At 42.5% G+C, this 27,115-nt stretch overlaps 1 protein-coding gene across 2 annotated transcripts in view; it reads right to left on the bottom strand.

Moving 5' to 3' along the window:
* Positions 1–27,115, bottom strand: part of LOC146797449 (cullin-associated NEDD8-dissociated protein 1-like) — a 276,655-nt gene that overhangs the window by 235,975 nt on the left and 13,565 nt on the right. For both annotated transcript variants that reach the window (XM_085624473.1, XM_085624472.1), the window contains exons 2-3: positions 24,667–24,810; positions 22,849–23,003 (exon numbers count right to left, since the gene is read on the bottom strand). In XM_085624473.1, coding sequence (XP_085480599.1) covers positions 22,849–23,003; positions 24,667–24,810 — 299 coding nt within the window. The remainder of the gene's footprint in view (positions 1–22,848; positions 23,004–24,666; positions 24,811–27,115) is intronic.

A 27,115-nucleotide genomic window follows, 5' to 3' on the forward strand; every position in this document is an offset into this window, starting at 1 on the left:
ACAGAGTATGAGAGTAGTGGCCCAATAAGCATGCGGTTTTCACTGACTGCAATGCAAGTCTGGTGGAAGAAAACATCTTCTTACTGAAGCTATCCAGCCTTTTGGATTCCCTGTCCATGGGTGCGGCAGGGAATGCGACATGGGATGTAGCGGCTTGAACCACAATGCCCTCAGGGGTGAGGTGTTGGGTGAGGACGTTCAGGTCCCCAGGTGCGGGCGGTGGCAGCAGGCAACAGTCTTGTTCACAGGAGGCCCTGTGCTGGGCTTGGTCTAGGTTCCAAGTAGGAAATCTGTTACTGCTTCATTAAAATGGAGCAGGGGTGAATGGTTACCCCCCACGTTTTGCCTGACATCTGATGCAACCTGACTTGATGTGCCCTGGGTCCCTGCCATTCAGGTTCCCAGGGCCTGTGTTCTTTCCCCCAAACTGTACCTTTGTACCCACAATTGGCACATCTCTGGCCACCGGTAAGCCCCTTGTAAAAGGTACCATGGGTACCAAGGGAACTGTGACCAGGGAAGGCCTCTAACGGCTGCAGCACCTACTGTGCCACCCTTAGAGACCATTTACCTTAACACCCACACACTGCCATTGCAGGCTGCATGTTCTGGTGCAGAGATAAGTGAAGAGTTGACATGCCAGCAACCCACTGCCTAAGGCATAGGTAGGTCACCCCTCTAGCACGGTTACTAGCCCTCAGGTGAGGGTACAGTGGCAAGAGCCCTGTATCCCTACACTGTCTAAGTCCATTCTTAGATATTGTAAGTGTAGTAAAGCCATAAAGAGTATATGGTCTGGGAGTTGGTCATTACGAACTCCACAGCTCCATTATGGCTTTACTAAAACCTGGGACGTTTGGTAGCAAACTTCTCAGCACATTAAGTCCACAGTAATGCCAGTGTGGGATTTAATTTAAAAAGCACTCAGAGGGTATCTTAGAGATGCCCCCTGAAAAACGACCAGCCCGGTATGGTTCCTGAATGGCTACCCACCATTTGCCACCACCAGACAGCTTTCTGGGCCCCTAGGTAGAGAGCCTCCGCTCTCTGGGTCCAGAAACAAAGCCCATCCTGGGCAGAGGTGTCATGCCTCCTCCCTCGAGATGGGCTGGGTCCAAGAAGGGGAAGCTTTAAAGACCTTCTGTCTTTGTAAGCTGTTCCTGCCTTTTGCTGCCCCCAGCAACTGGCTCCCACCGGTTCTGTCCCCCACTTTAGTCATGAGAATCTGCGGGAAAACCAAGCTAGAAGGTGTGCCCACTATTGCCAACCCCACCCCTCAGGTGGGGGAGGCAAGGTGAAGTACGCATCTCAGTCCCTTCCATCTTGAAGATGAAGGGACTCAACCAATTCGGAAGAGGCTCATGCTCCCCTCCTACTGGAGGATGGCATAATAGGGAGTGTACCCACCCCAAAGAAGGGACCCATTGGTCCGGGACCACACACATCCCTATTAACGCCCCTAAATGTAATATTTAGGGGTGACCCTAAACCTTGCCTCCGCAAATACTACGAAGAAAGAAGAAGGACCGAAGAGCCGTGCTGACCTAGTAAGAAGAGGAGACCTACTGCTTTGGCCCCAGCCCTACTGGCCTGTCCCGCCTTTAACTTGCCTACAGCGAGAACCCCCGGCGAGTCCAGCAGCCAGGAACCCCAGATCCCAGAGGACCTGCCATGCATCATCTAACAAACGTTGTCTCCCGTGAGCACTGGATTTGCTCCAGCCAAGACTCACTCACAGAATCCGAATCCAGGCGGCCCAGCGATTCTGCACCACTCTGCACCTGACCCCAGCGGCCCGAGTTCAAGTGGCCCAACACCACAAGGAGGTCTTCCAGCGATCCAGACCGGGATCTGGTGATCCCGACCTCCCTCAAGCCAACGCCTGAAGCCTCAACCTGAAGGGTTGCCCCCGACCACGACCAGAGATGGTAAAGAAACCCTACGCCAAAAGACACCCCTGCACCGGACGCCCCACGGCCTCGGGTGGCCCAACCGACGGTGTCCTGACATCCCACAAGAACCCAACTTATCCCTCCAGCCAGTGGTCGCATTCAGGAAGTCTCCCTGCCCGAGCATGCAGCAACTTTGCCGAACCAAAGGTCTCCATTGGAAACCACAGGGTCCCCGACCTCTTCTTGGCACCCTGCACCCAGCCGTCCCTGTGCCGCTGGTGGTGCAGCTCCTGTGCCGATCATTGGCCCCGGCAGTGCTGACCTTAACCCTAGGAGTTTGCCCCCACAGCCAAGTGACCTGTTCGCAAGCAGTCCCTAACCAAAGGCCCCCTTAGCCCTGTTGGCTAACATTGGGCCCCTGCACTCTGCACCCAGCCGCGCCAGTGCCCCTGGTGTTGCAGTTTGAGTGCATACGTAGACCTTGGGGAACCTTGGTCCTAACCCCCAAAATTCTCACTCGTAGGTCCAGTACTTACCAGTAAAACCAATAACCTTCTTTCTCTCTTAGGAACCAATGTTATTTTAAGTGTTGAACTGCTGTTTTGTATGGAAGAAAAGTAACTGTATCTTAAACCCTAAAAAGTCTTACTTACTTTGTCTTGTGAGATCTCCGGTGTGGTATCTAGGCATACCACCCTGAGTAGTCGATATAATCTGAAAGAAATCAAAAAGGTATTCCAAAAGTAATTACAGTATAATTTAAACTGCTTTTTGAACCGATACCAACCTGTAACAATTGCAAATTCAACCACAACTGCATTTCCTTGTGAAGTCTTGCATATGAGAGGATATTTTACTTACCTGTGCCAAATCCTGCTTGGTTCTAAAAATAAAACATAAGTATAACTTTTTTATACTTACCTAATTGGTCTAGATTCAGTCTCTGAGTGTGTGCAATCAGTCTTGATTGAGTGAATACAATAAATGCTTAACACATTTTCTGGATAAACCTAACTGCTCACCCACACTACCACAAAGAGACCTGTCAGTACTTACTTAATTTAGCCTCTGCTATACCTATGGGGACTCCCAAGACTCTGTGCACACTATACCTTACTTATAGTATATACAGAGCCAGCTTCCTACAAGGGGTTCGAAAGAGGAAGCTCCCAGTTGCAGCACTTCCATCAATATGTTCGACTTAACTGCCACCGATGGCAACTCGAGGTCCAGGACCTCAGCTATCCTCTTCACCACCATGGAATATGATGCTCCCTCCTCCATACCCATGGAGCCATTTGAGCTCTTTTTATGTTTATGCACGGTCAGCAAATTTTTATTTGAGTGTGGCAGAGTGCACAAGTTATGGTATAGAATGTGTGCGTTACTAACCCTAACCGTACAATTTCTGTGTTTTTTTAAACTTTTGAGCCAAGACCATACCTCATTTTTTAGCGTATTTTTCAGTCAATTTGATTCATTATGATGTACTTTATTTTCAAACGCTGCTGCAGCCATGCATTGTGGCCGGCCCTGCACACAACCCGCTGAAGTTGGCCAACACACAGCCAAAGGCAAATAAGGGTTGGCCACAGGTCCTGGACTTTGTCAAGGGCCTGCACCCAACTCGCTTTGTTCAGGCAACCCCCACTTTGGAGAGCCAAAGGGTTGCCAAAGTGTCTCACCCAATGTGAGCAGGCATCGACCGCCATGTGCTTAATCAGCTGCAGGTAGACGCCACTGTGCACTAAAACAAAGGGGTCAGTTGTCACCTTTTCCACTGCATAGGCATTTTATGCCTATACCTTTGACCCTCAGAGCCCCATCTATAAACTTATACCAAATTTGGCATTCGCTGACCTTAGTCAACAACGTTTATTTTGTGCAGTTTTGTGCAGGGAAAAATAAAAAGTTGTGAGGGAGGTAAAATATGTGTTTTCCCATTTTAGTTTCCATAAGAAAATTCTCTCGCATCTACAGCCAAAACCACTGAACGTATTTACTTCAATCGGAGCATAAAAGTAGAACTTTACTCAGAAAGTCCGCTTTAGTTGTTTTAGTATCAACCTCTTTCAGTAGTTTTTTAAATATTAGTGTTTGAGATAGATGTTGGTGGGTTTGAAAGGGTTAACGTTTGCTAATAAGTTCGTCTCTTTGTGATACATCTGCACAAAGTTTGACAGAGGTTTGAAGGATTAGTTTTCTATTGATATGTCAGGCTTTGTCCCAATATAACAAGGGGCAAAACTTCAAAGGGATGGGGGGTTTCAATAAAAATGCCCTATGCGTATAACTTTGTTGCTGTTTAGTATGTTGGGATGTGGCAAGAACTTAGCAAGTTACATCAAGTGCACGTTTTTTCAGGAAGATCAAAGCCAGGAGAAGGGGGTATGGTCAATGTTTGGGGGGTGGGGGTAGTCAAACAATATCTTAATTCACTACTAAGTTTGGAAATGTTTGCTGCAACGTGGCAATGTTTGATGAATCTGCAGTATATTTAGCAGAGCCTAAGCATTTAGTAACCTTCTTTTGGAATGTTTAAGTTTGTGCTCATCAACGAAGGGGAGCAGAGTTAAAAAGGAGGGGGCAGACAAAAAAAGAGTTTACTTGCTAATGACATTGGCACTATGTGAAGAATCTGCACAAAATTTGGCAGCAGCTTTGAAGGATTGGTTTTCTATAGGTACGTCAAATTGTATGCCATTCCATCTGCCCGGGGGCCCTAAAGGGGAAGGCAATGCAATGTTCAATTGTTTATAAGTTTAAAGCTGTTTAATGAATCTGCCTAAAATATGGCAAGCAGTTATAACCAGTGCAAGTATTTTAGGTTTCATTCAGATTAAAAAAGGCAGGGAGGGGGGCAACACATTTTTGATTCACTAATAACTCTGGCACCGTTTGAGGGATCTGCAAAACATTTAGCAAAGTCTTAGCATTTTTTGCCTACTCTTGGTTTTGTCAGTTTCACACAGGTCCATTAGGGGAGATAGGGAGGTATATTTTAAACAAGGGTGGGGTCAAAGAAGTGTTTATCTGCTAACAAAATTGCATCGTTTGATGAATGTGCACAAAATCTGGCAGATGTTTAGCAGGTTTTTCTTTATGTTGATTATCCTATGTTTTCAAGCCAATGCATCAAAGGAGAGGGCGAAGATTAAGGGGGAAATAAAAGTTTCATTCAATAACACCTTTGGTGCTGTTCAATGAATCTGCATGAAATTTAGCAGCTACCAAACTAAGTTCAGTGAAAGGCCAAGAAGGCCTTGCGACCAACCCTCCCTGAGCATGGTCTAAGTGGGTTAGGCGACTGGCCTGGCGAAAGCCCTACACAGCATAGAATGGGGACACAATTGATAAATACAGTACATCGCAAAAAAACAAATCATGAAATGCACTACAAAAAAATCATAGTTAAAGGTCAGTTATGGTTCAGAAAATACAAAAACAAAGAAGCCCTGTGCCCGAAGTGCACTGCACAGTGCACATCATAACTCGTAAATTTCAGGGCTTTTTTAATTTTGTGTTCGCTGAACCATAATTGAGCCTTAACAATGAATTTTTTCAGTGAATGTATACTGATATTTAAAACAATATCAATAGTGTAGGGAACAGCGCATTTATCGCACTTACCCCTCCCACATACACTTTTTACCCCTTCTTTAGCTACTGGATGCTGATTTCCAACTCTGACAGTGCACTGAGGGCTGCTAACTAGTGCTAGTGCTCCTTCCCTAAAACAAGGTAAAGTCTAATTGTGCTACAATTGGCTAAGGACTTTAGCACACCTGTAAGTCCCTAGTAAATGATAATCCAGGTACCTAGGGCAAGGGTACTAAAGAGGATCCCTAAGGGCTGCAGCAAGTCTTGTTTCACCTTAAGGGACCCACATACAAATTCCACACAGACTGTCAATGCAGGCTACTTGATGATATGGTGCAATCCATGAGTGAAAACACGACACAAAGCTGTGTGTCATGCCAAAGTCACTGAATCTAATATATGTATGTCACCCCTACAGCAGGTCTTGAGCCCTATGGCAGGGTGCATTATATTTTATGTGAGGTCATATCTGCATTAGCAGATACGCTACTGTGATGTCTAGTTCTATTACTAGATATTGCAACTGAGCAGGGAAACCATCTTAAGGTATGTTCTGGGCACTGGTCAGAACGAGTTCCACAGCTACACAATGGCTTCACTGAAACATATGGTGTTTGGTAACAAACACCTCATATTAATAAACCCACACTGATTCCAGTGATACATGAACACAGAGGGTACCTTGGAGCTACCCTCTGAAACATACCAGCTGTTAAGTGTACTAGCTGACCGGTCTGGTCCAGTCTGCCGCCGCAGACAAGTTTCTGACCACCCTAGGAGGTGAGAGCCCCGCTCTGAGGACAGAAACAAGGCCTGCTGAGGGGAGAGTTATCACCTCCTCCCCCAGGGAAGGCTGGTAAATTAGCATTCCAAGGCAGGGTGCTTCAGAGAGCCGATCGCCTTTTGGTATGCAAGTTGGGCTTCTCTCACAGGAGAGGATGTCAACCATGCTCTTCCCTCGCCCTGAACCATCTACCACAGGACAGAATGATTTATGCAGGAGCCGTGTTGCACTGCTAGGCTGGGCACACCTCTAGGGTGAACAAGTCTGACATGAACATGACTTTAGAAATTCCACCATATTGAGAGTGGTGGAATTAGAGATTTTGGAACAGGGCGATGCCCACTCCCCACAGGAAGTGGTCATCTAGGGGGAGTAGTGATCCCAGGGGTAAGTAGCCTATTGGCTACCACCCCTCACTACCCTTGATACCCCTCAATTGAGTTTTTAGGGGACCCCCCTCCCCGATACCAAGACTTCAGATTTTGATGGTTAAAGAGAAGGAGTGGACAAAGAAGAGTCCTGTCACGAGAACAGAGGAACGACGACTGACTTGGCGCCAACCCTGCCAGCCTGACTGCTGCCCCCCACAATTGTGGAAAAAGCAGACTCGTCCTGCCGCTGTGCAGTCTCCCAGAAACTTTGAGGGATGCCAGTGCTTCACAAATAGCACTCTTCCTGGAGTAGAGGAGCTACTTGCCTGCAGCCGCCGGCACCAAAGGCGCAAGGTGCGTTCCACCGAGTCGCCACTCCCCGGCCAGCCAGACGCAGCAGCTCCCCAGGAAGAGGACCCTGTGCTCCTGAATGTCAGATCAGTCTCTCGACCAACCGGAGCTTTACAGGACCAATACTAAGGTACCGGCCCCCTTGCAGCAGCCATGGCTTGTTGTGCCCAGTCCAGACACGAACGCAGAGGAAGACCGACCTGCACATCGAGGGACTTCAGGGACAGTGAGACCCACTTCGTGAGTGGGCCAGCTGTTCTGTTTGTCCCTCTTCTGCAAAATGAAGACCAAGATGTGAGTCTTTGACCACCGCCTCAAAGCACCTATACACCTGCGCTCCAGAGCCTGAGTTCAAGTGAGGTGATGGTGCCCAGACCCACAAGAGCTAAGCCCACGCTTGGGTTTGACCAGACTGGACTTCCAGTCACCACCTGAAGCCGCTTTCTGCAGGCCTCCTCCGACTGTGAAAGACTCCTGCACCGGAATCCGACTCCAAAAAACACCACTGTACCCGAGCCCCACAAGCTCAGTGTACTCATGTGTGCCCAAGGATCTCAAGGGTCGAACCCCCCTGGGGGTTCCTCCGGACTGGTCCCCCTGTCCCAGCTTGCAGCATCTTTGTAACCGGACCAACCTCCCACTGAATTGAATGGGACACCAGACGCCGTGACACACCTCTGTATCTGGGTGCGCCAGAGCTTCCTGATGTTACCTGTTGGTGTGGCCTTGGAGCTTTCCCCATACTCACCTTAAGTCCAGAAGAAAAGTCTTGTAAGTCACTGACAATTGCCCGAATGCAATACATGTTTTCCTCCATAGGATGACATTACTGATACAGAAAATGCAGTGTCCATTTTTTAAAACTGTATAAATTCATAACTCGAAAAGTACTTACCCGATTCCGATGATCTTGGTATCTAAATTTATATAAAAATACGAATTATTTTTATAAATTGGTGTTGGATTTCTTTATCGAGTTTGGTCTCACTTATTGCCATTGTGTGTGTAATAAATACTAAACACTCACCCACACTACCACAAAAGCGAGCATTTGGGGTGTAATTTGTGCCTCTCTAATTCCTCTGGGGTTTGCCTGGATTCTTCACACTGTGTACTTTTTCTGGCCCACAATATAAAGAGCCAGCTTCCTACAAATAGCATATGACACTCTGCTCATCTGCATGTAAGGTTTATGCCATTATGTTTTGTTCATATGCAACAGCTGTAAACAAATGATGCAGTTATAAACACTATTCAGAGCACACATAGTAAAACCTGTGCAGTGAGATAGCATCTCAATAACAAGCTTTGTACAGCCCCAGTTGTCAACTGATTCTAGAATGGAGTCTTTGAGAAAATAAGCAGTGTTTTCTAAAATCAGTTCCACTGTACTGAGGAATAATAAGGAATGTGTAAGGCTCATCAAAGCTGCATGTGGGCTAACGTTGTGCATATCGGGGCCTGCCAGGAGGATCTGGCCACAGACCAGGCCCTGTAGTCTATTCCCACTGTGCCCCGTCCAAGGCCTTTCACTCCAGATGGTGCCCCATGAGGGGGGGTTGGGCAGACCATGCACTACATAGCTCATGTCTGCCATGCTCCAAACAACAAATTGTCAATGATACAGAAACAAGCCTATCTAGCAAAAGTAAAACAAGTGACGTAAGTAATAGCATATTTTTGTGCACCGAAAAAACGTACTGGGGAATTTCAGAGGTTTTACATGTTGGAGCTAGAATCATAACACATTTCCTGCTATTTAAATGGTCAATATATGTAGAAAGATACTTTTATTTGTATGTATACATAGATTATGTCAATTATTACTGCAGTACAGAGGCCAAATCCCATGATTTTGCCATACTGGATCTGCATCTTCTGGGTATTCTGGAATGAGACGTGGTCATATCCTACTTCATTGCTAACTAATGCACAGGAAAGAACAGTATAGCAAAATGAGGGGCAGCATGACTTGTGAAAGCCTTCGCCTCTTTTGAAACATGGTCTCTATCCACACTCACCGATGGTAATAGTATATAAAACCCTGTGAATCTGATATTTCTAGCTTAAATGGATGAGATTAATACTGCCAAAGAATGTGCAGCACGATTTGCTGCATAATTTGGTCCTGCATACTGTATAATCCTAATGGCCATGACAATGATAAAGCCCTGTAGATCGGTGTAGGACAGGCGTTCTCCAACAAGTAGCTTGTGAGCTACCAGTAGCTTTCCAGCTACCTGGGAGTAGCTCTCCTGTGTCCAGCCCAGCCTATTAATATGGCAGTTTTTGCTTGGTTGGATTATTATTTAAATACCAAATTTAAAAAGCATGTATTTGAGACGAAAATGTGTGTATTTTCAGAACTCACATGTTGATGTCTGGAGAAAAATTGTTACATTTTCAAAATAAATTCAAAACTATTATTTGATTTGGAGAGATTTATTACTCATTGTTACCTTACTGCCACAGGTGTTGGCAGCTACGGCTATCATGTATTTCCCATGTAGATGCAGTCCAAATTGATAGTGCTTTTTTACTTTACTGCTGGCAATACTGCCTAATGCACTGATGTGATCACTGCTGAGAATATTGGATGGGGTGGTCACTGTCAGAACACTAACATTAGTAGCGCTGGATGATTTTCAGTGAACATAAGAAGCTTTTCTAACAGAAACAGTTGTAGACCTCTGGTGAAGGGGCTCTCTACGTGATGATGAAATCTGTATTTCCCAGAAAACCATGAAAATTGGTCATATTTCATGTTTCCCTATGAAATATGGGTTTTATCCCAAATGTTTTATCAAATAAGAGCACTCAAACATGTAATCTACTCAGCTGTATATATAATAATGAGAATAAAGCACCCCTTGACTTACACTATAAAGAGATTGCAAGTCACAGAGGGAAACCTTAACTAGATCACGTAACTCTGAGGTGACATTTTATTCTATATGGTCTTCTTGCAAACTGCTTGAATCCTTGATGACTTGCTGTTTCATTTGAAAAGCGAGAGTATGGTTGCAGGCATAAAGACGATACTAGAAACAGTCTAATATAAGTCAGACTAAAAAATGGTGAGGTTCATAATGTGTAGGTAAAACATTCAAGTTTTCCTGTAATGAACTTCAGTTTGCAAAAATTTGACATGTCATAAATATGTCCTTTCTGCTTATCATTGTTCGTTTTAGAAAAACAGATCAGAAGACGAAAATGCACCTTCACTTTTATCTTTAAACCGCATGTGTTAGGATGCTTTGTGGCCTGGCTTTTCCCTTGGCTGTTTGCTCTGAAAGAAGACATTATCACATCACAGCTCACTTGTAATAAGGAAATTAGAGACAGGCTTTTATACAGGGATTGCAGGCTCCCATGTATTTTATTGAGACACACTCAATACAGAGTTGGTGATCGCAACTCTGTAATTATAGTTAGAGAAGAGTCTCCAGGGAAAATGAACTTTATCTTTCTTAACATCTTTTGACGCTGTTAGACAAATCTACATTAACTTTTCTGAAAAAAATGCACAAAATCTGGGCTCAGAATTGCAGGTTTTGAGCATGTTTATCAGGAGAATGGAAGAAGGGGGTAAGGCAGGGTAAAAACAAAATACTTTTCCCATTTTAACTTCCATGGTATTCTGTTCTCTCCTCTAAAGAAAAAAAGAGTTGAACGGAACTGCATTATATCTGGCAGTGTACATCTTTAATCAATTAGCGCTTTGGTTGGTTTGGCATAAATCTTTTGAGAAATTAGCGTTTGAAAAATGTTCTGGAGTGGGTTTAAAAAGTGATAAAAAGTTAGAGATTTTTAAACTGTTAGTCATAGATGGTCCAAATCTGTTGCAGGCCCCCATTTCAGGATGCAAGGTTTCAGTACTGCATCCTGAAAAGTGAAAAATCCCTTATGGCTCAGGTTGTATGGCGGTGGAATTGACCCTCCACATTAGACTTTTTTTAAAAAATGTAAGTAAAGTTGGCCAAGTGGTTCGTGGACCCTCAGACAGGGTTCACAGTCCTCAGTGTGACTCAAATATTTGTGAAGCCTGCCTTTAATTCTGCAAACCCTGACAAGGGCTCTTGGACCCACGTTGGGTCCCCATACCACCCCATCCGATCCTCCACATTGTGAACCCTTGCTCTGGGCCTACAAACCCACACAGAATTGGGACCCTTGTTGGGCCTCCTGCAGTGTTTCAAAAGGACCGAGTATTAGTTCTGTGGACACAGTGGGAGGTTCAACAAGGGCCCATAAGTGTATGTGGGTTCATTAACTCCTTCTCCTGCCCTCTCCCAAAAAAAAAATAGAAGAAAAGAAAAGGAGGCCTGCATCTGTTTGACTACATGAAGGCCATGCACAGAGGGAGTTGGGCGCCTGAAAAAACATGTGGATGCAGGACCTGGCCCAGTGGGTGTTGACTGCACACAGGAGTTGTTGTGACCCTGTGCCCAACCCCATGCAGCTATGCACAGCATACTAAGTGCAATGCTTACAACTTCTCAATATTAATACTAATAAGTACCAAAACCTGAACGCATTTTATTTAACACATACTGAAACCATTAAATAATACAATGTTTATAGACCTTCTTTTCATACAGGTAAAATGATATATGAACTCAACTTCAAGATTGTTTACATTTGTAACTCCATCTGTAATTTCACGGGTAAGGCCATTTGACATCCAATATCTCCCAACGGAAAATTTTTCCAGAGGTAGTGCGGGTGGTACACAACCTCTGCATTTTCCAGCTAAAATATTACTTGAACTACAGAACGGAGATGAGTTCTGTTCGTTCTCTGGTACACTTGAACTTATCCACTCACTTCTATGATTAACCTATTGCTGCAGCACCAGAGCGCTCAGGTTTCCCAGCTGTATGAAAGAGTAGTTCTACTATATACTCTAGTGCTAATCTTTGCATTTTGGGACTAGTAGTATTTGCTTGTGGTAGTATAAACAGGATTACAAATCCTACAATGAAAACCTCGACTTGATGAGTTACATACAAATGGAACTGGGAATACCGAGACCGCTCAGTTCCTAATACCTTGGGGGACTTCAGGCACTAAAGAGGTCTATATAGTAGTGCTTGATGGACTACGAAATTCATTGATCTTAGATTTAAAGCAGAATAACCGTTCACCTGTACAAAAAATAGGTCCGACCTAGAATTTGTCTCTGCAAGTTTAAACAGCTGTGTCAAAGGCAGCTGGCCTAGAATAGTGGAACACTTGGTGTCAACTGAAGCTGTTGAGGGACTTTCCGGAAAATACTAGTGTTAAGCAATCACAACTTTCAAGTATTAATGAATCACTATGATTCATCATTTGAAGGAGCCAGGTGAAAATGTAATCTCTGAAAGAAAAAGCTATGTATTTGCCAAGTCAATTACTACAAAAAAAGGAAGTTATTCCCAAAAAGATTTTTCAGTCTAACATTTTTTATTGAGAAATTTAGTAAACATTACCAAGGAATACAAAATGGGACAAAACAGAGACAGAACATCTCTATGACAGAAGTGAGGATGGTAGAGGCACGATAATACTCATGCCCCCATTGCTACGGGGTTACTTATTAGGTCAAGAGGATTGATGGACATGCTAGAAAAATGTAATGTTGGGAGGAATGTCTGTAAGACCAACCACAGATCTTTCAAATGATGTTCTTGAGATGGATATGAATTTGATAGGTAAGATTCCATTCTGTGTCTTCAGCAGACTGCATTCCACCATTGTTTATAGTAGAGTGGTGAAGGGTTTTTCTAGTGACTTGTGAATTGTTGAATGTCAATCAGACACAGAGGGTCTAAAATCTGATATAGAATTCCTTTTGGGGTTATTCTTTAGATTTGCCCCTAGAACAGAGCCAACCACACAACACACTTGCAGAAAAAACTGAATAAAGCCATTGCCCAAGAAAACAACTGTGCACTGTTAGTTTCCTTGATTAAAGAAGTGTCAAAGAAAATCTCCTGGAAAAAGTCAACAGGCCTATGAAGTTTTTACATTATCCATGTGCTCATAAGGTTGCAGTTCAAGACTTAGCTTGGTTCTTGTGAGACAAAAAGCAGCTGAGTAAATGCCTGTCCTATTATGGTAGTAGCTGTGCTATAGAAATGCTAAAGGATGTGCAAAACCTCAACCGGCCAGTACGAGACATCTTTAAAATTCAGGGGCATTTATTTTCCATAAGAGTACTATTGCGCCCCAACATTCATCTCTGTACTAAAGAGGTAAGAGCATCATAACATATCCCAGATGACTTCAGAATCTATTTTACCAGAAGGGCCAATATTTGGTTAGTATGCGGATACGGGAAAAAAGTACAGAGAGACAGAAACAAAAGTGTTTCCCTTAGTTAAGCCTGGCCACGGCTCTCGCCAGGAAAAAGTCTGGAAATAAGGTATCAAGTAACCAAAGACTCAAGAAGTAATATCTAGTCCTGGAATAATTTTTGATTATATGATAAAGACATCTAGATAAGAAGCGACTATCCCTCTGGATTAACCAGAGGTACTAGATCAAACATCTGGGCATGCGTCACTCCTGGGGCTGATGCAGCTCTAACTACACAGAAAATTGTTTAAAAACCGGAGTTTTGTGAAGCTGAAAAGTGTAGGAGCAGGTTAACTGCTCAAAGGGAATTGGAGGAGAGGTTTTGGCGAGGAGTTGAAAGTATGTTTCCCTATTGCTCTGCAACGAACAACAACATGGCAACTACATGAGTCTGGAACAAATAAACCAGACTAAGTTCATTACAAACATGGATAATGAACTAGCGTTCAATGAGGAGAACTATGCAGAAATACTTAGGACACCGTCTTTACTAGCAGAAACGGTGGTAGCACAATTAGTCCAAAACTCGGACGAATGGGAAGCACTGACTTCGAAGAAGAAAGAACAGATCCGAACGGCCCTGCATGGAGCATTTATGACGGAATATCTGCGTAATAACAGTGCCCCTAGGGCCCTCGTGGTTACAAATGAACCGAGACTTTTCCTTAACAATAAAGAATTCCGGACCAACTGGTGAAGGATCGCATGGAAATGCACTAAGGATTGGCTAGTCCTTATCATCAATACAGCCAGGAAATTGGCTGACGCACTTCTGATAGAGATCCAACAAAGTGAAAGTAGACTTAAAACCATGGTGCATATAAACGTATTTAAGAAAAACTGGATGAAATAAATAAGGATCACACTGACTATAAAGAGTATCTCACCAGTTAAAACTCACGAAACTTAAGAAAGACGTGCAAAAATTCAGCTGTGAGATCGTATATCCAAACACTACTGATGAATACTATGAAAAAGCCCCCCCAACAACAACAAAATAGGAAACAACAACGCTTCAGGCCAACTCTTCAGAACTGGACCTTCAGCTCAGGAGAAGAGAGAAGCAAGAGCGGAAGTAGTAGTGATGAGAGCACTGAGGGTCACCAAGGAAGATGACAGCAGAATTACCATCACCCAATGATGCAGCCACCAATGACACAGTTTGGTTCTGGCAGCAACCTTACTACTCGCCAGGTTTTGGCTTTCCACAGGGCCCACAGCCTTTTTTATACAGAGGCCGTGGCAGGGGAAAAAGAAAAAAAAATAGAACACAAGAGTACAATGGGAAGACCAAACATCAGTCGCAATGGGAACAAGAAGCAGGGGGAGAGGGAACGGCCCATCGACGAGCACAGAATAACAAACATTGTTAACCTCAGTGACCATGTCCTTTCTAAGGATGAAGAGACGGTTCTCTCTAAAGGCCTAGGTTTCGTTCCCACATCCATGAATGATTCTTTCACCATGAATACCGAATTGGCACAATTCTTCAGAAATATCAAACTTCGTAACCACTTTAGGGACACAAGAGACGAGCAAACTGAGATAATCAGTACAGGTCTCAAGAAAAAATCCGCATTCGTACCTCCAACTCAAACTATCCCCTGCCACATATTAGCCTTTGAACAAGTAGTTCTCAAGGAAGTAGAGAAGATCAACTTCAGACAAGACAAGAGCTTCCAGAATCTCACAAAACCAGAACGTACAGTACTTGAAGGACTTAAGAATAACACGGACCTTACAATCAAACCAGCTGACAAGGGAGGCGCGATTGTCTTGATGAATAAAACCATGTACCGGGAAGAATGCAATCGGCTACTCTCCGACGGCACCAGCTATGAGATACACTTGGAAGACCCAACACCACGTCTCGTCAGGAAAATCCAAAGTATGGTGGACGAAGCACTATGCCACAACTGGATTATGAAGCATGAAGCAGATTTCCTCGCCAGTGAAAACCCAAGAACACCGGGGTTCTACACCCTCCCTAAAATTCACAAAGGGAAGCTGCCCCCGCAGGCAGGCCGATAGTTTCTGCCATCGGATCTATCCTTGAACCCCTTTCGCAGTTTTGCGATTGGTTCCTCAAACCAATTGTACAGAAGTCTCCATCCTACCTAGGAGACATGAAAGATGTACTGTGCCTCCTACGAGATCTAGAAATCAACACCGCTGAGGATATCTTCATTACCATGGACATAGAAGCCCTGTACGCCAGTGTCCCACAGAGACGGACACTGGCAGTCGTAGAAGAGATCTTGTTGAACCTGGAATGGAATTTCCTCACTCCCCGACATTTCATTATGGAATGTGCGGAGGTTGCCCTCACAGAGAATTTTTTCGAATTTGAAGTGATTTACCATCAAATCACGGGTACATCGATGAGAAGTACCTTCGCCCAGAGTCTAGCATGTCTATACGGACATCAATTTGAGGAGGACTACATCTTCAATGAAAGCAATCCTTTCACTGAACAACTGAAGACCTGGAAACGCTATATCGACGTGTTGTTGATTGTGTGGCAAGGGGATGAGAACACAGCTAAAATCTTTGTAGACTGGGTGAATACAACGGACCATCACATTAAATTTACACACTCCATCAGTAAAGATCATGCCATCTTTTTGGATCTAGATATCAGCATGACAGTAGATGGAATCAGTACAAAAGTACATATTAAACCAACAGACAAGAATAGTCTGCTATTATATGAAAACTACCACCCAAAAGCACTGCGTGACTACTTATCAGTTGGTCAATTTTTACGTGTGCGCAGAAATTGCTCAGAAACAGAGAACTTCACAAAACAGGCGGAAGAACTTGAAAAGAAGCTACTGGACCGACACTACCCTAAAAAAATTATAAAGAAAGCTAAGAAGAGAGTCAGAAATAATAACCGTGAGTCACTACTAGAGAATATCAACAGAGAGAAACCAGACCGGATTGTGTGTGTAACTACATATACACCTGTTTCAAATACTGTACAAAAGATCATAAAGAAGAATTGGCACATTCTTGACGGAGCCGAACAACACTGGGAACCTCCACTGTTCGCATTCAAAAGGAGCAAGGGACGAATTAGTGCATGCCAAAGATCCCCCAACACTGAAGGAAGACCAGGTCACCCTCTGGAATATATCAAGACCTACTGGACACTATGCTTTTGGAGGAAGCGTTGCATGCCCTTTCACTATAACTACAAAAGAAGTAGACATTGGGACTGGGAATCCTTGAAAACTCAGCAACTTTAGCAATTGTAACACTGAAAATGTGGTATACCTCCTCACGTGCCCCTGTGGTCTCATGTATGTGAGCATGACCACCAGAAAGATAAAAATCCGCATTAACGAACATCGTAGCACTATACGATGTAAAAAAACAAACACCAAACTAACAAGGCATTTCTTGGAACTTAACTACAAAGACAGTGACCTGAAATGGGTGGTACTGGAAGTGATGAAAAAACACAAGACGGACCTTACCAGACCACTCCATATCAGAGAGCAGAGTTGGGTATATCGGCTCCGGACATGGGAAAAGGGACTCAATGACGAAATCCCTTGGTTTCAACTGGTACAGTAGTCTGAGACGCACAGCCTCACCACCCCTGTTCTGTTTGAGATCAGAACAAGGTGATACCTGGCTGCTATTCATTAAGAAACTCTAAACCAGAGCAACGGCTCACACATTCTTTCTTATCCAATGGGCTAGTTGCCCGCGTTTATTCTTACGCTGATCACCTGATTCTATAAACATCTTCTCAACAAATATGATAAACAGGGTATCTGTAGTGTGAAGTTGCCATCCACCTGTGATACAATTCCATCTTGCAGCCACTGTTGGGTGCTATATGAACTATCTGTCATTTATCCCAGATGTTTTAAGTGCACAGATGAGTGACACGTTTGCTGCACTTATAGCCACTCACTATGTATTTCACGTGTATGTGGCTGACTGGACATTCTTCATCAAAACTGTGACCATGATGCTATTTTGGATTTCACTTTGTTTGTTTTCTTGTTTACAGGCTTGAATATATTAGCCGCGTAACAGTGGAGCATGATATAGATCACCCCACTCAGTGGAAACCTCTCACCACAGTACGGTAAAGGTGGAGCCCGATTTTGTTTATTAAAGGTACTGATGAATGCCACGGACTGGGCCAACTGGCAGAAACATGTCGACCACTCACATAACGGTGGTGGGACAATAGAATCCTCAACACACCGACCATTTATTTTAATTACCATACAGATGCCAGTTACATTAAAATGAGTTGGACATCTGTAATGGCTTTTTAAATTTCACTTTTTTGTAAGGGCCCCCACATAGATTTAGAAGTGCATCCCTGTCTTCAGGTGTATGCCCGCCCTCTATCAAACCAAGTTTTTAGAGGGCGAGGACTGGTCAATGATGAAGCATGACACCAGGTGGTGTGTGAGACCAGTCTTTCACGCGGCTCTTTTTGTGTTAAACATGCTATGTGGACACCTGGCTTCCACTCCCATAAGAGACAGCTGAAAATGATAATACCAGGAGAAATGTGTGTAAAACTCAACTGTCAAACTGGTGTAAACAAGCCTGCTGGCAGAGAACTGGCGTGGGTGTGGGTGCTGAGGCAAAAAAGGCAAGGCAGGGGATATGGATCTCAAATCTAGCTGGTTGGAGAATTCTTGCTTCTGCACTGGTGTTGTGACATCGCAGGTGGAAGCCTCTTGGCCAATCCACCATTTAGAAGAGAGCTGACTTGATTGCAAGAGGTGCTGATATGGGGCACAATGTTCCCTTTCATCAACAGAGAAAGAGACATTTTAAATCGCCATCTTCAGGTAATAAGAGGAGCCCGTGCTTCAGTATTGAAAAATAGAGAGCACCCGAAAGAAGTATATTCAATGGGCAGGACCTGAATAGTGAAAGAAAGAATCCCGTTGCTATTCTTTGCAGAACACACAAGGCAAGCTTTATTGAAGGACAGGTACTGGGTGGCTTAAAATATTGGTAGAGCCAGATAGTCAGCTGGAATAGCCTCACTTTGCGACTGTGCCAGTTAGATAGAGAAAGATGGGTATGGACGCTTCCAGGTCATCGAGACTAAAACTTTATCATTAGCAGGCTGCGGCTGGAAGTAGAGTCATATGTGAAATAAGCTATGAGATGTTTCCCTGAAAAGTGGGGTAAGAAATGTATTGAATTCAGTGTTATCTGTGAGCAGAAGACACAACATTTGCTTTCAAATTATTACGGTCTTGAAATGATCTCTTTATACTGTGCTTCCTCAAACCATTTACACATTAAATAAAGACTCTATAAAAGGTTGAGGAGTAAACACCTTTCCAAAGCAGAAAGCACTCCCCTGAACCCAGCGGTTTATGCTGCAGGCCCTCCTTCCATGCAGGTGAGTTATGTGGTTATAGAATACAATAAGTTACCTTTCTTAGTCACTCTGAAGTCTTCAAAGAGTCAGTGTCCAAAAAAAGCTGTGGCAGTTGTACAGGACAGATGACTCCCTTTGTGAACTGGCACTCCAGTGATTCATTTCCCCATTCAGAGTATATATTTGGAACTTTCAAACCTTGCACTAGACACACAATGTGAAAATGCTGGATACTGTTGGACTTAGAGGATCTTCAAGGGAGTTGTTATGCCCTGGATCTCCTAGAGTCCTAAAGTCTGAGACTCAAGGCCAAGAACCACCTTGCCAATATGAGCTTTATTGATATTATGGCATCTGAGGAATAGAAGACCTTAATGCATGGTTCTTCAGTACATACAGCCTAGCAGAGCATCGTACTTGCATGTAATAGCATTGCCTCTCTCAACATCCTAACCAGTGAAGTAGCAGTGCCCTTGACATCAGAGCCCTCAAAACCACATTACCTCCACCAAAACTTACCCAAGTTAAGTTACTGCTCTACCAGTGGAAGTCTAACTGTGAGTATGTCATAGTTATGGTGGTACATCCAACAATACCTGACCAATAACAATAACATTTAAATTTTTTCCAGTAAAGTTTTGCCATTTTGTGATCTTACTTGCAAAAAAATGCATTAATTGATACTCTGCTGACAATTTGTGTTGCCGATCAATACAGTTGTGAGAAGTTGCCAAAGATCTCATGCAGTATCATGGATGATATCTGTGGAGTCAACAGGACATTCTAGGTTCCTGTGTGGTTGCAGTCACTGCATGGGTGCTACATACTAACCACGGTTTTCTGCCCTTGAAATTTACATTTGTTCTGGCGAGTGAGAGGATTTTCCATCCCTCTGGAATGTCCTTATCCCCCCAAAAGTCCATGAGTGTTTGTACCGCGGCTCAACTGGGTCCATGGGAACATTTTTCAGCAACAAGGATCAGCGGATAATTTTTGAGACTCACAAATCCATCATGGAATCTACAGCAAAAAATGCCCAACACTCACAGTCAGTCTATCAAATAGATTCCTAATAATTGTTGTGTCTACTGTGTCATGCCAATTAAAATGATACCTATTTTTTTCACCTCATATGCACAGGCCTATGTGCAGATATTAACAGTTCAGACATACAAATGTGGGAGCAGGTTGAATCCTTTGTTGTGCGATTTATTAAATTGATTTGTTCATTTATTTTTACACAAAATGTCTCTCACGCTACAGAAATGATTGACATCAAGCTACGAAAAAAAGTATTATGGCAAATGTAACAGTGCCTCTAGGAATTGGATCTGTGTCACTTTTGCGTTTACTAAATATAACATACTTTACTCCCTGTTGGACTACACCTATCCACTTCTCAAATTTAGGATACTAAACAATTTAACAGAATGGTGGAATGTAACAGCATCCTCAGAGATTGCATTCTAATTGCATTGATACCGTGCTTGCTACCCTTGACGAGTCTGTAAAACACTTTAAGGCAAGTAAAATGCTACTCTGCCACTCAAGGTTATTGTTTAATCTGTTATTGGTTCTTGGGTTTAGTCATATGCTCTCAAGAAACCATTCCATGTATTTACTCCTGTTTCTGTTTGATACATTAAATTAATAGGAGTTAGTAGTGATCATTAGAGGGGTTATGTGAGTTCATGCAAATGGAAATTGCGTATATTAGGTTTGTTAGCTTTAAAGAAGGAGAGGTTGTAATGTAACAGAGATTAAGGCAGACAGGCATGCAACTGCAAGATGACTACACTCAGAAAGAGATGTCATACAGAGGATGGAAAGTAAGGAGAGAGTCACTCTGTGGAAAGTAAGAAAAGCATTCAATTGAGTTTTGTAGGTCAAAGTCAACTTTTCAAGCAAGGTTTTAAGAATATAGCAGAAGATGGCTTTTTGAGTTGGTATGCAATCTGAGGATATAAACCTGTTGAAAAAAACAACATTAAGTTGTGCTCTATGTAAAGAGAACATTGTTTAAACGAGCGTGTGTGAATGTGCCAAGCTTAGAGCAGCCTTTTTAAACACAGTCTGAAGCATCGCAAGCATGGAATATGTTCTTGATACTCCACAAGGAGAGGCGGTGCAGACTTCCGTAGGGAAAAGTCTGATTTAATAAGCTTCCCTCACTAGTCTAGCATCAGTGCACCAAAAGGTTGCTTCACTCACTGAAAAATAAGTTGTCACTAGCTAAGAGCATCTGGTCAATACACTGACAGATTTACACTCTGTGTTACCTAATCCCATTCTGGGTTGTTTCTACAGCAAAGGAACCTAAAATACCAAAGGTACCTAGCGCTGACATCCCACATGTATATTGTACATTTTGGTATGTGTAGTCTGTGTAGTACATGTATTGTCTATATGAGTGACACAGAGTACTGTAAGATTATTTGTGTTATTGTGATCCTCAGTTTAGGGTAAATCATTAGCATATTCAACAGGAAAGGTATTTTTTGTCCTTTCGTTTCTCCATCGGGGAATGGTGTCTCATGCTTTGTGTGGAGCTAGTGCATCACTTGGAATGGAATGCCTATGGCAGGTCTCTACTTACCACACTTAACAGACAGATTCAGTTCCTAAAATGCTGCATGATTGCCTGCGTTTATGCTTCTCTTCGCTGGCAGCAGGAGAAAGAAATAGTTGCCTGGGAATTGCTTTCCTTTGACTCACAAGGCATTAAATAAGTATAAACATAGTGAAAGTAATAAATGAACAAATTAACCTGCGTGGGCCAGCTCTGCTGATTGTGGTGTTGCCAGAGGGCATACCAGTGTGCAAGTGATCTAGGTGCCCCTAGTAGCATTAAACACCATAAGTCACAAAATGTATTCCCAGATGTAGGTGCCTTGCTCGCTGTGCCATTGCAACAAAGCTGCAGAGGCCCAATCGGGCCAAAACCAGTCTTGGGTTACTTGTGCTCCTGTTCAGAGAGGACCTGGCTTTGCAGGTCGGGCTGGACTGTTCCTATTGGAGCAGGACAAAGACTGATTTGCATATGGCTGGGTCTAGCCAGAGGCAGCTAAAGAACAATGGGTTGGAATGCTACCCCGAGCGATTGCCAGTGGTTAGACCAGGGGTCTCCAACCTTTTCTGTAGTAAGAGCTACTTATGTTCAATGAGAACCATCATGAGCTACTAATAGTATTTGTGTTGTAATAATGACCACATCAGATAAGATTGCATTAGCGCCCTCATAAGCATGTTTATTACTAGCAGTGATCACCTCAGTGCATTAGGCATGGTTACCAGCAATAAAGTGAAAAATGTTTTAAAAATGTGGACTTCCTCTACCTGGATAATACATAACAGCCTTAACTGCAAGGCCCTGGTACCAAGTTAATAATATTAGTAATAGTTCTTCACACCACATGATTTATCACTCAATATCAGATTTATACATATTTTAGAAATTCAAGCATTTATCTCCAGACATCAGGTAATTCGTTCTGAAAACACACAGTGTTTTTTCTCAAATACACAGTTTTTAATTTTGGTATACATATATTAATTCCAACAAGCAAAAGCTTCTAATTTAGCAGGCTGGGCTGCACACAGGAGAGCTACTTTAAAGTAGGCAGTAGTCTGGGTTAGACAAATTGCAAGCATTCCTCCTATCACCTTTGTGTGTTTGATAATTAATCATCATAATTAAGCCCAAGATTGTTGAAAGAGAATCTCACTTTCTGAAATTTAAGACGCATGACTTTTTAGCTCTAGAAATATGCTAGCTGTTACCTGGACATTAGAAAATGATTATAAAACATTTTGAGTGTCAGAGTGTCAATAGTAAAGAAGTTGGTTGAAGTGTTATTGGATCTATAATTGTAATAAAGCCCATCACCGGAGATGGGTAATGTTATACTATGGCCCTGTAATACTGGCGGCACTGTACTATCACTGCACTATCTATGCCAGACTGTAAGTGCCCAAAGTCAAAGTTACTTATTAGATGTGTCTTTTGTGTATCTCCTGAAGAAATCATTACTGAATCAGGATCTTGATCTCTGAAACCGCACTGAAAAATAATGCAAATACATTTACAATATGATCTGGGCTTCAATTTTTTAGACATTCACACTGTTATACTATTACCTGTGGATGTTGGAGGCAGCTCGGAAATGACGGTCTTCAGGCCAATGTTAGAAATGTCCCTCAGCTGTTCTTTGTCGGACAGCATGTTTGTGCACAGTGTATCTACAATTGTCTCCACCTGGTACTCCTTCACCTTCCCTACCAACGGGCCCAAGCTGTAAGAGAGAAATTGAACCATGGAAACAGGTATCTTGTGATTTGCACATAGACAGCTGTTGTCTGCCAGTTATAAACCCCCTATGGATCTACATAAAGGAAAGCAAATCCCCCGCATTTCACTTATTTAAGAGAACCATTTAAAACAGTAGTAGTCAGCAACAAAGTACAGATGTAGGAGGATTTTCCACCAGGGTATGTGTACTATGACCTTTTGTAAAGAGCACTATCACAGTCAGCAGGGTTACTGTACCTGTAAGTGTGAGCACAGACACCTCCCAAGAGGCATTCTGTCTTCCAAAAACATGACTTCATAAACCCTATCACTTAAAGTTGCACTCCGAACTTTGCTCATTCCCCTCCTGCTACACATCGCTAAAAGTCTGTGCTCTACCAGCCCCGACCCTGCACAGAACTTTGGCCCTACCATTCAAACGTACTCCCTGAAGACATCACAAAACCCCACTCTTCATAACAGTCCAGATGACCCAACATCTACAGTACATCACCAGAGTGCACTGCTCCCAATGTCATACCCTCACACCATTTTAACCCATCACGGCACAAGGCAAAAACATGATGTATAAAATGTAAATAATGCAATATTTCCGTAAATCCTAGTACAAATGCTCAATTGAAGTGAATAAATACAAATGCTAAATACTGACCTCTCTTAGCGTGTTTGTTGGAGTTTTAAGGGAAAAAAAGGCTATTATTCCTGAAAACTGCTGCTATACTAGCGACTTGATCACACCAAAACAACTTAGCAAGGCCTGCTAAATATTTAAACCCTCTTAATTTTACAAGCCCTTCAATTCTCACAAGGAAGAATACAGTATAAAATAGGGAGTGCTTGAAACAAATTCTACGTGGTGGCTAGATTCCAGATTATGGATCCAGATGGCACTGGATTTAATCCAGGCTTCCCCACTTGCCCAAATTGTGTCATGCTGGATAGATAACTGTTCCCTGCACCAGAGATCCCATAACTGTTAAAACAGGAGCACTTCGGAATATGACTTAATGCTGGTATTAAGCACTGTACACAAACCAAACTGAACTACACTTCTTCAATCTCAAAACCGAGAACATGTATTTCTTTAAAAGTATTTGAAGAAACTGAGTGGGATTTTTAAAAATATGCATGAAAATAACACTGCACAGTTTCTAGGTGGAAACAGGGAGTCTGTGACTGTGGAAAAGCCTGCCTGCGAGCACCATGCACACTGGCATGTGTCACGCAAATGTATTATACAAGTGAGGCAGCAGGGACTACAGCATTCTTTAAAACTGGACAAATTAAGCATGGAGAGGACTTCTGAATGTCTAGGATTGCCTCCCAAGAGTTTTCTGTTTTCCTAACATCACTAGCAGCTGCATAGTGAAAGACTGAGGACTACAATGAAGGGGTAATTCTCTTTTACAAAGAGGACGTGTCTTGCTCTTGGATTCCATAATTGGCCAGCGGGACATGCTTGTAGATCTGGAGCGGCTACTAGATGAATAGCTGATACTTGGGATCTCTGGTGCTCACACTGTGTCTCCGCCCCAAAAAGGCAAAGGGAATGAAGGAGAACAAAAATATAATTGCACATAATCATGTACTTAAAGCTTCCACAACTACAGAGAACAGGCTACTGCCAGCACAGGGCAACCTCTTACCACTTTACTGCCAGGTTCTGCACCTCGCCGTTCTTATCCTCCAACAACTTCAGGAGCATCTTCACAACTTTCTTCTCACTGTCTTCGTCCAGCTTCATGGAATCTTTCTGTAGTTCGACCATCAGGTCATTGGTGGCCATAAACCTGCAGAGAAATCAAAGGTAGCTTTGTGATTAGAGGACTGCCTATTATCATAGGGTAAGAGCACTGGGAAGAATAGTTAAAGCAGAGAGAAGAGACATTGTTATGGCAAAGCCTGCCTCTCCAAACTCGAAATGCTCAGGGTTCAGTTGCTAAAGGTGAGGAGGGAAAATGGTCATATGACAATATTACAACCCTCTGTTTCAGGCACACCTTTTAACTTCATGTAGCTTCCGCTTGGGAAATACCAGCTATCTCCATTCATGTGCGAGATTCAAGAAACCCTAAATTATAAGCAAAATCTCTGTACAATAAATATTTTGTGTTTAATAATTTAATTAATCATAAATGACATGAGCAAGAAACTGCTGCTACAGTATATATTTACATTATACCTAACCACAATATGCTTATCATATACCTAAATATTCTACCAATATGTACACGAAGAAAATGAATACTATAACAATTAGCATACAATAAACATAAACAGAAAGGAAAGAGGGAAAAGAGAACAGGAGTTAAATTGATAGCGCATAGGCTATTGATCACACTATATTCGCAAAGTAAAAAAATCAATTGCACTTCGGTACAATTAATGAGTTTACTAATATAAGCACCAATACAAGTTTCATATAAATTTGACCTCATTCCATTTATACTTGAATAATCCTGCAGTACTTTCTACGTTCACTGAAAGTCAAAAATTTTGTCAGCCAACTAAGTTGCCAATTTTTTCCAGCTTGTGAATACATTCTGTGACTTTACAAAATACAATGCATAATATGCATTTGAAAAACTTCTGGCTACATAAAATACAGACCCATATTCTAACATTTATCAGTTTATGAGTGTTAATAACATTTCCAAACCCACTACTAAAACCATACTGTTACTGAGCCACATAAAAGTGGAAGAGGGATATCAACTTGGGAAACTGCATGATTCAAAGGCCAATCTCTCTTCCAGACGGTCTGATATCGGTACTTCACATGCCACATATCAGGAGCCATTACGTCATAGGTACAGTTTTCAACCGTTATTTTTACGGATCACTGAAAATAAATATTGCGTGGACAGAATATCATGTCAAAAATACTGAGGACCAAAATATCGAGAAGGTAAGTGCAAATATGCAAATACAGATTTACTATTCTTATATATATATCGTCATGGTACATAGATGTGAAGTTATATATTGTAAAAGTTTGCTTACCTATAGAAACTCTCGATATATTTGTCCTCAATATTCTGTATCTTGTATTTTGTTTCACAATATTTTGTTTCTGATATTCTGTCTAAACACCTCATTTCATAGGAAAGTGACTTATCAAACACTTAAATCACGTAACCCTATATAAGTATTTTATATATATGCATATTTTCACTGAAAAAACAATTAAAGTGATATTATAGTTGTGTGTTGGAAGGAGATACGAGCCAATGTTATAAAACCCAAAAACCACTCCAATATGCCAGCTATACTTTAGTGAACTAGCTATAACTTGTGCCCCATCATGCAGCGCTTATTTGACCTCACATACTACATCACTCATGACATCCCAGTCATAATCTTCATGGAAAGTTCTGTGCATATGCAGTGAAAAGGCACCAAAGCTATTAAGAAAACATCACTGTCAGTGTATTATAGACATAACAAAAGTTTTGGTGCGTTTATTGCACAAAATGCAGTGGTTTATAAACCCATATTTTACAGGGAACCATAAAATATGGGAAAAATGTCACGGTTACCTGAGAAATACAGATTTCATCACCATAATGACAGCCCCCAATCCGCTCTGTTTTTACACTGTCGGAGCAACTAGGACTGTGTGGAATGAAAGACCAAATTAGGCAGCCAGGTAATTTAAATTATGCACCAAGAAATGTTAATTATGTGGCACCTGGTTCGTTTTTTGGTGTGGTATGGAGTTTTTGCTGTTTACGGATGGTTAGAGTTTTAGGATGTGAAGAGGTTTTAGGGTTCAAAGTTAGTTTTTGGGGATGGTAAGGACTTTTTAGGGTTCATAGATGGGTAGTTTTACAGTGTGGTAAAGAGTTTTTAGGATTCAGGGATGAGTAGCTTTTTAGGACGGTAAGAGATTTTAGAGTTCAAGGATGGGTTTCTTGGGGTGACAATGAGTTTTTGGGGTGGTATTTAATGTTTAGGGTTAAGAAATGGGTAGTTTTGTGTGGTGGGAAGGACTTTTTAGGGTTCAGGGATGGTAGGTGTTTGGGGCTGTACGTTGTGTTTAGGGTTGGAACCGTGGTTACAGGACATAAGGGAAGCGACAACGGATCACTTACA

The sequence above is a fragment of the Triturus cristatus genome, chromosome 9 (genome assembly GCF_964204655.1).
Source record: "Triturus cristatus chromosome 9, aTriCri1.1, whole genome shotgun sequence".
NCBI lineage: Eukaryota > Metazoa > Chordata > Amphibia > Caudata > Salamandridae > Triturus > Triturus cristatus.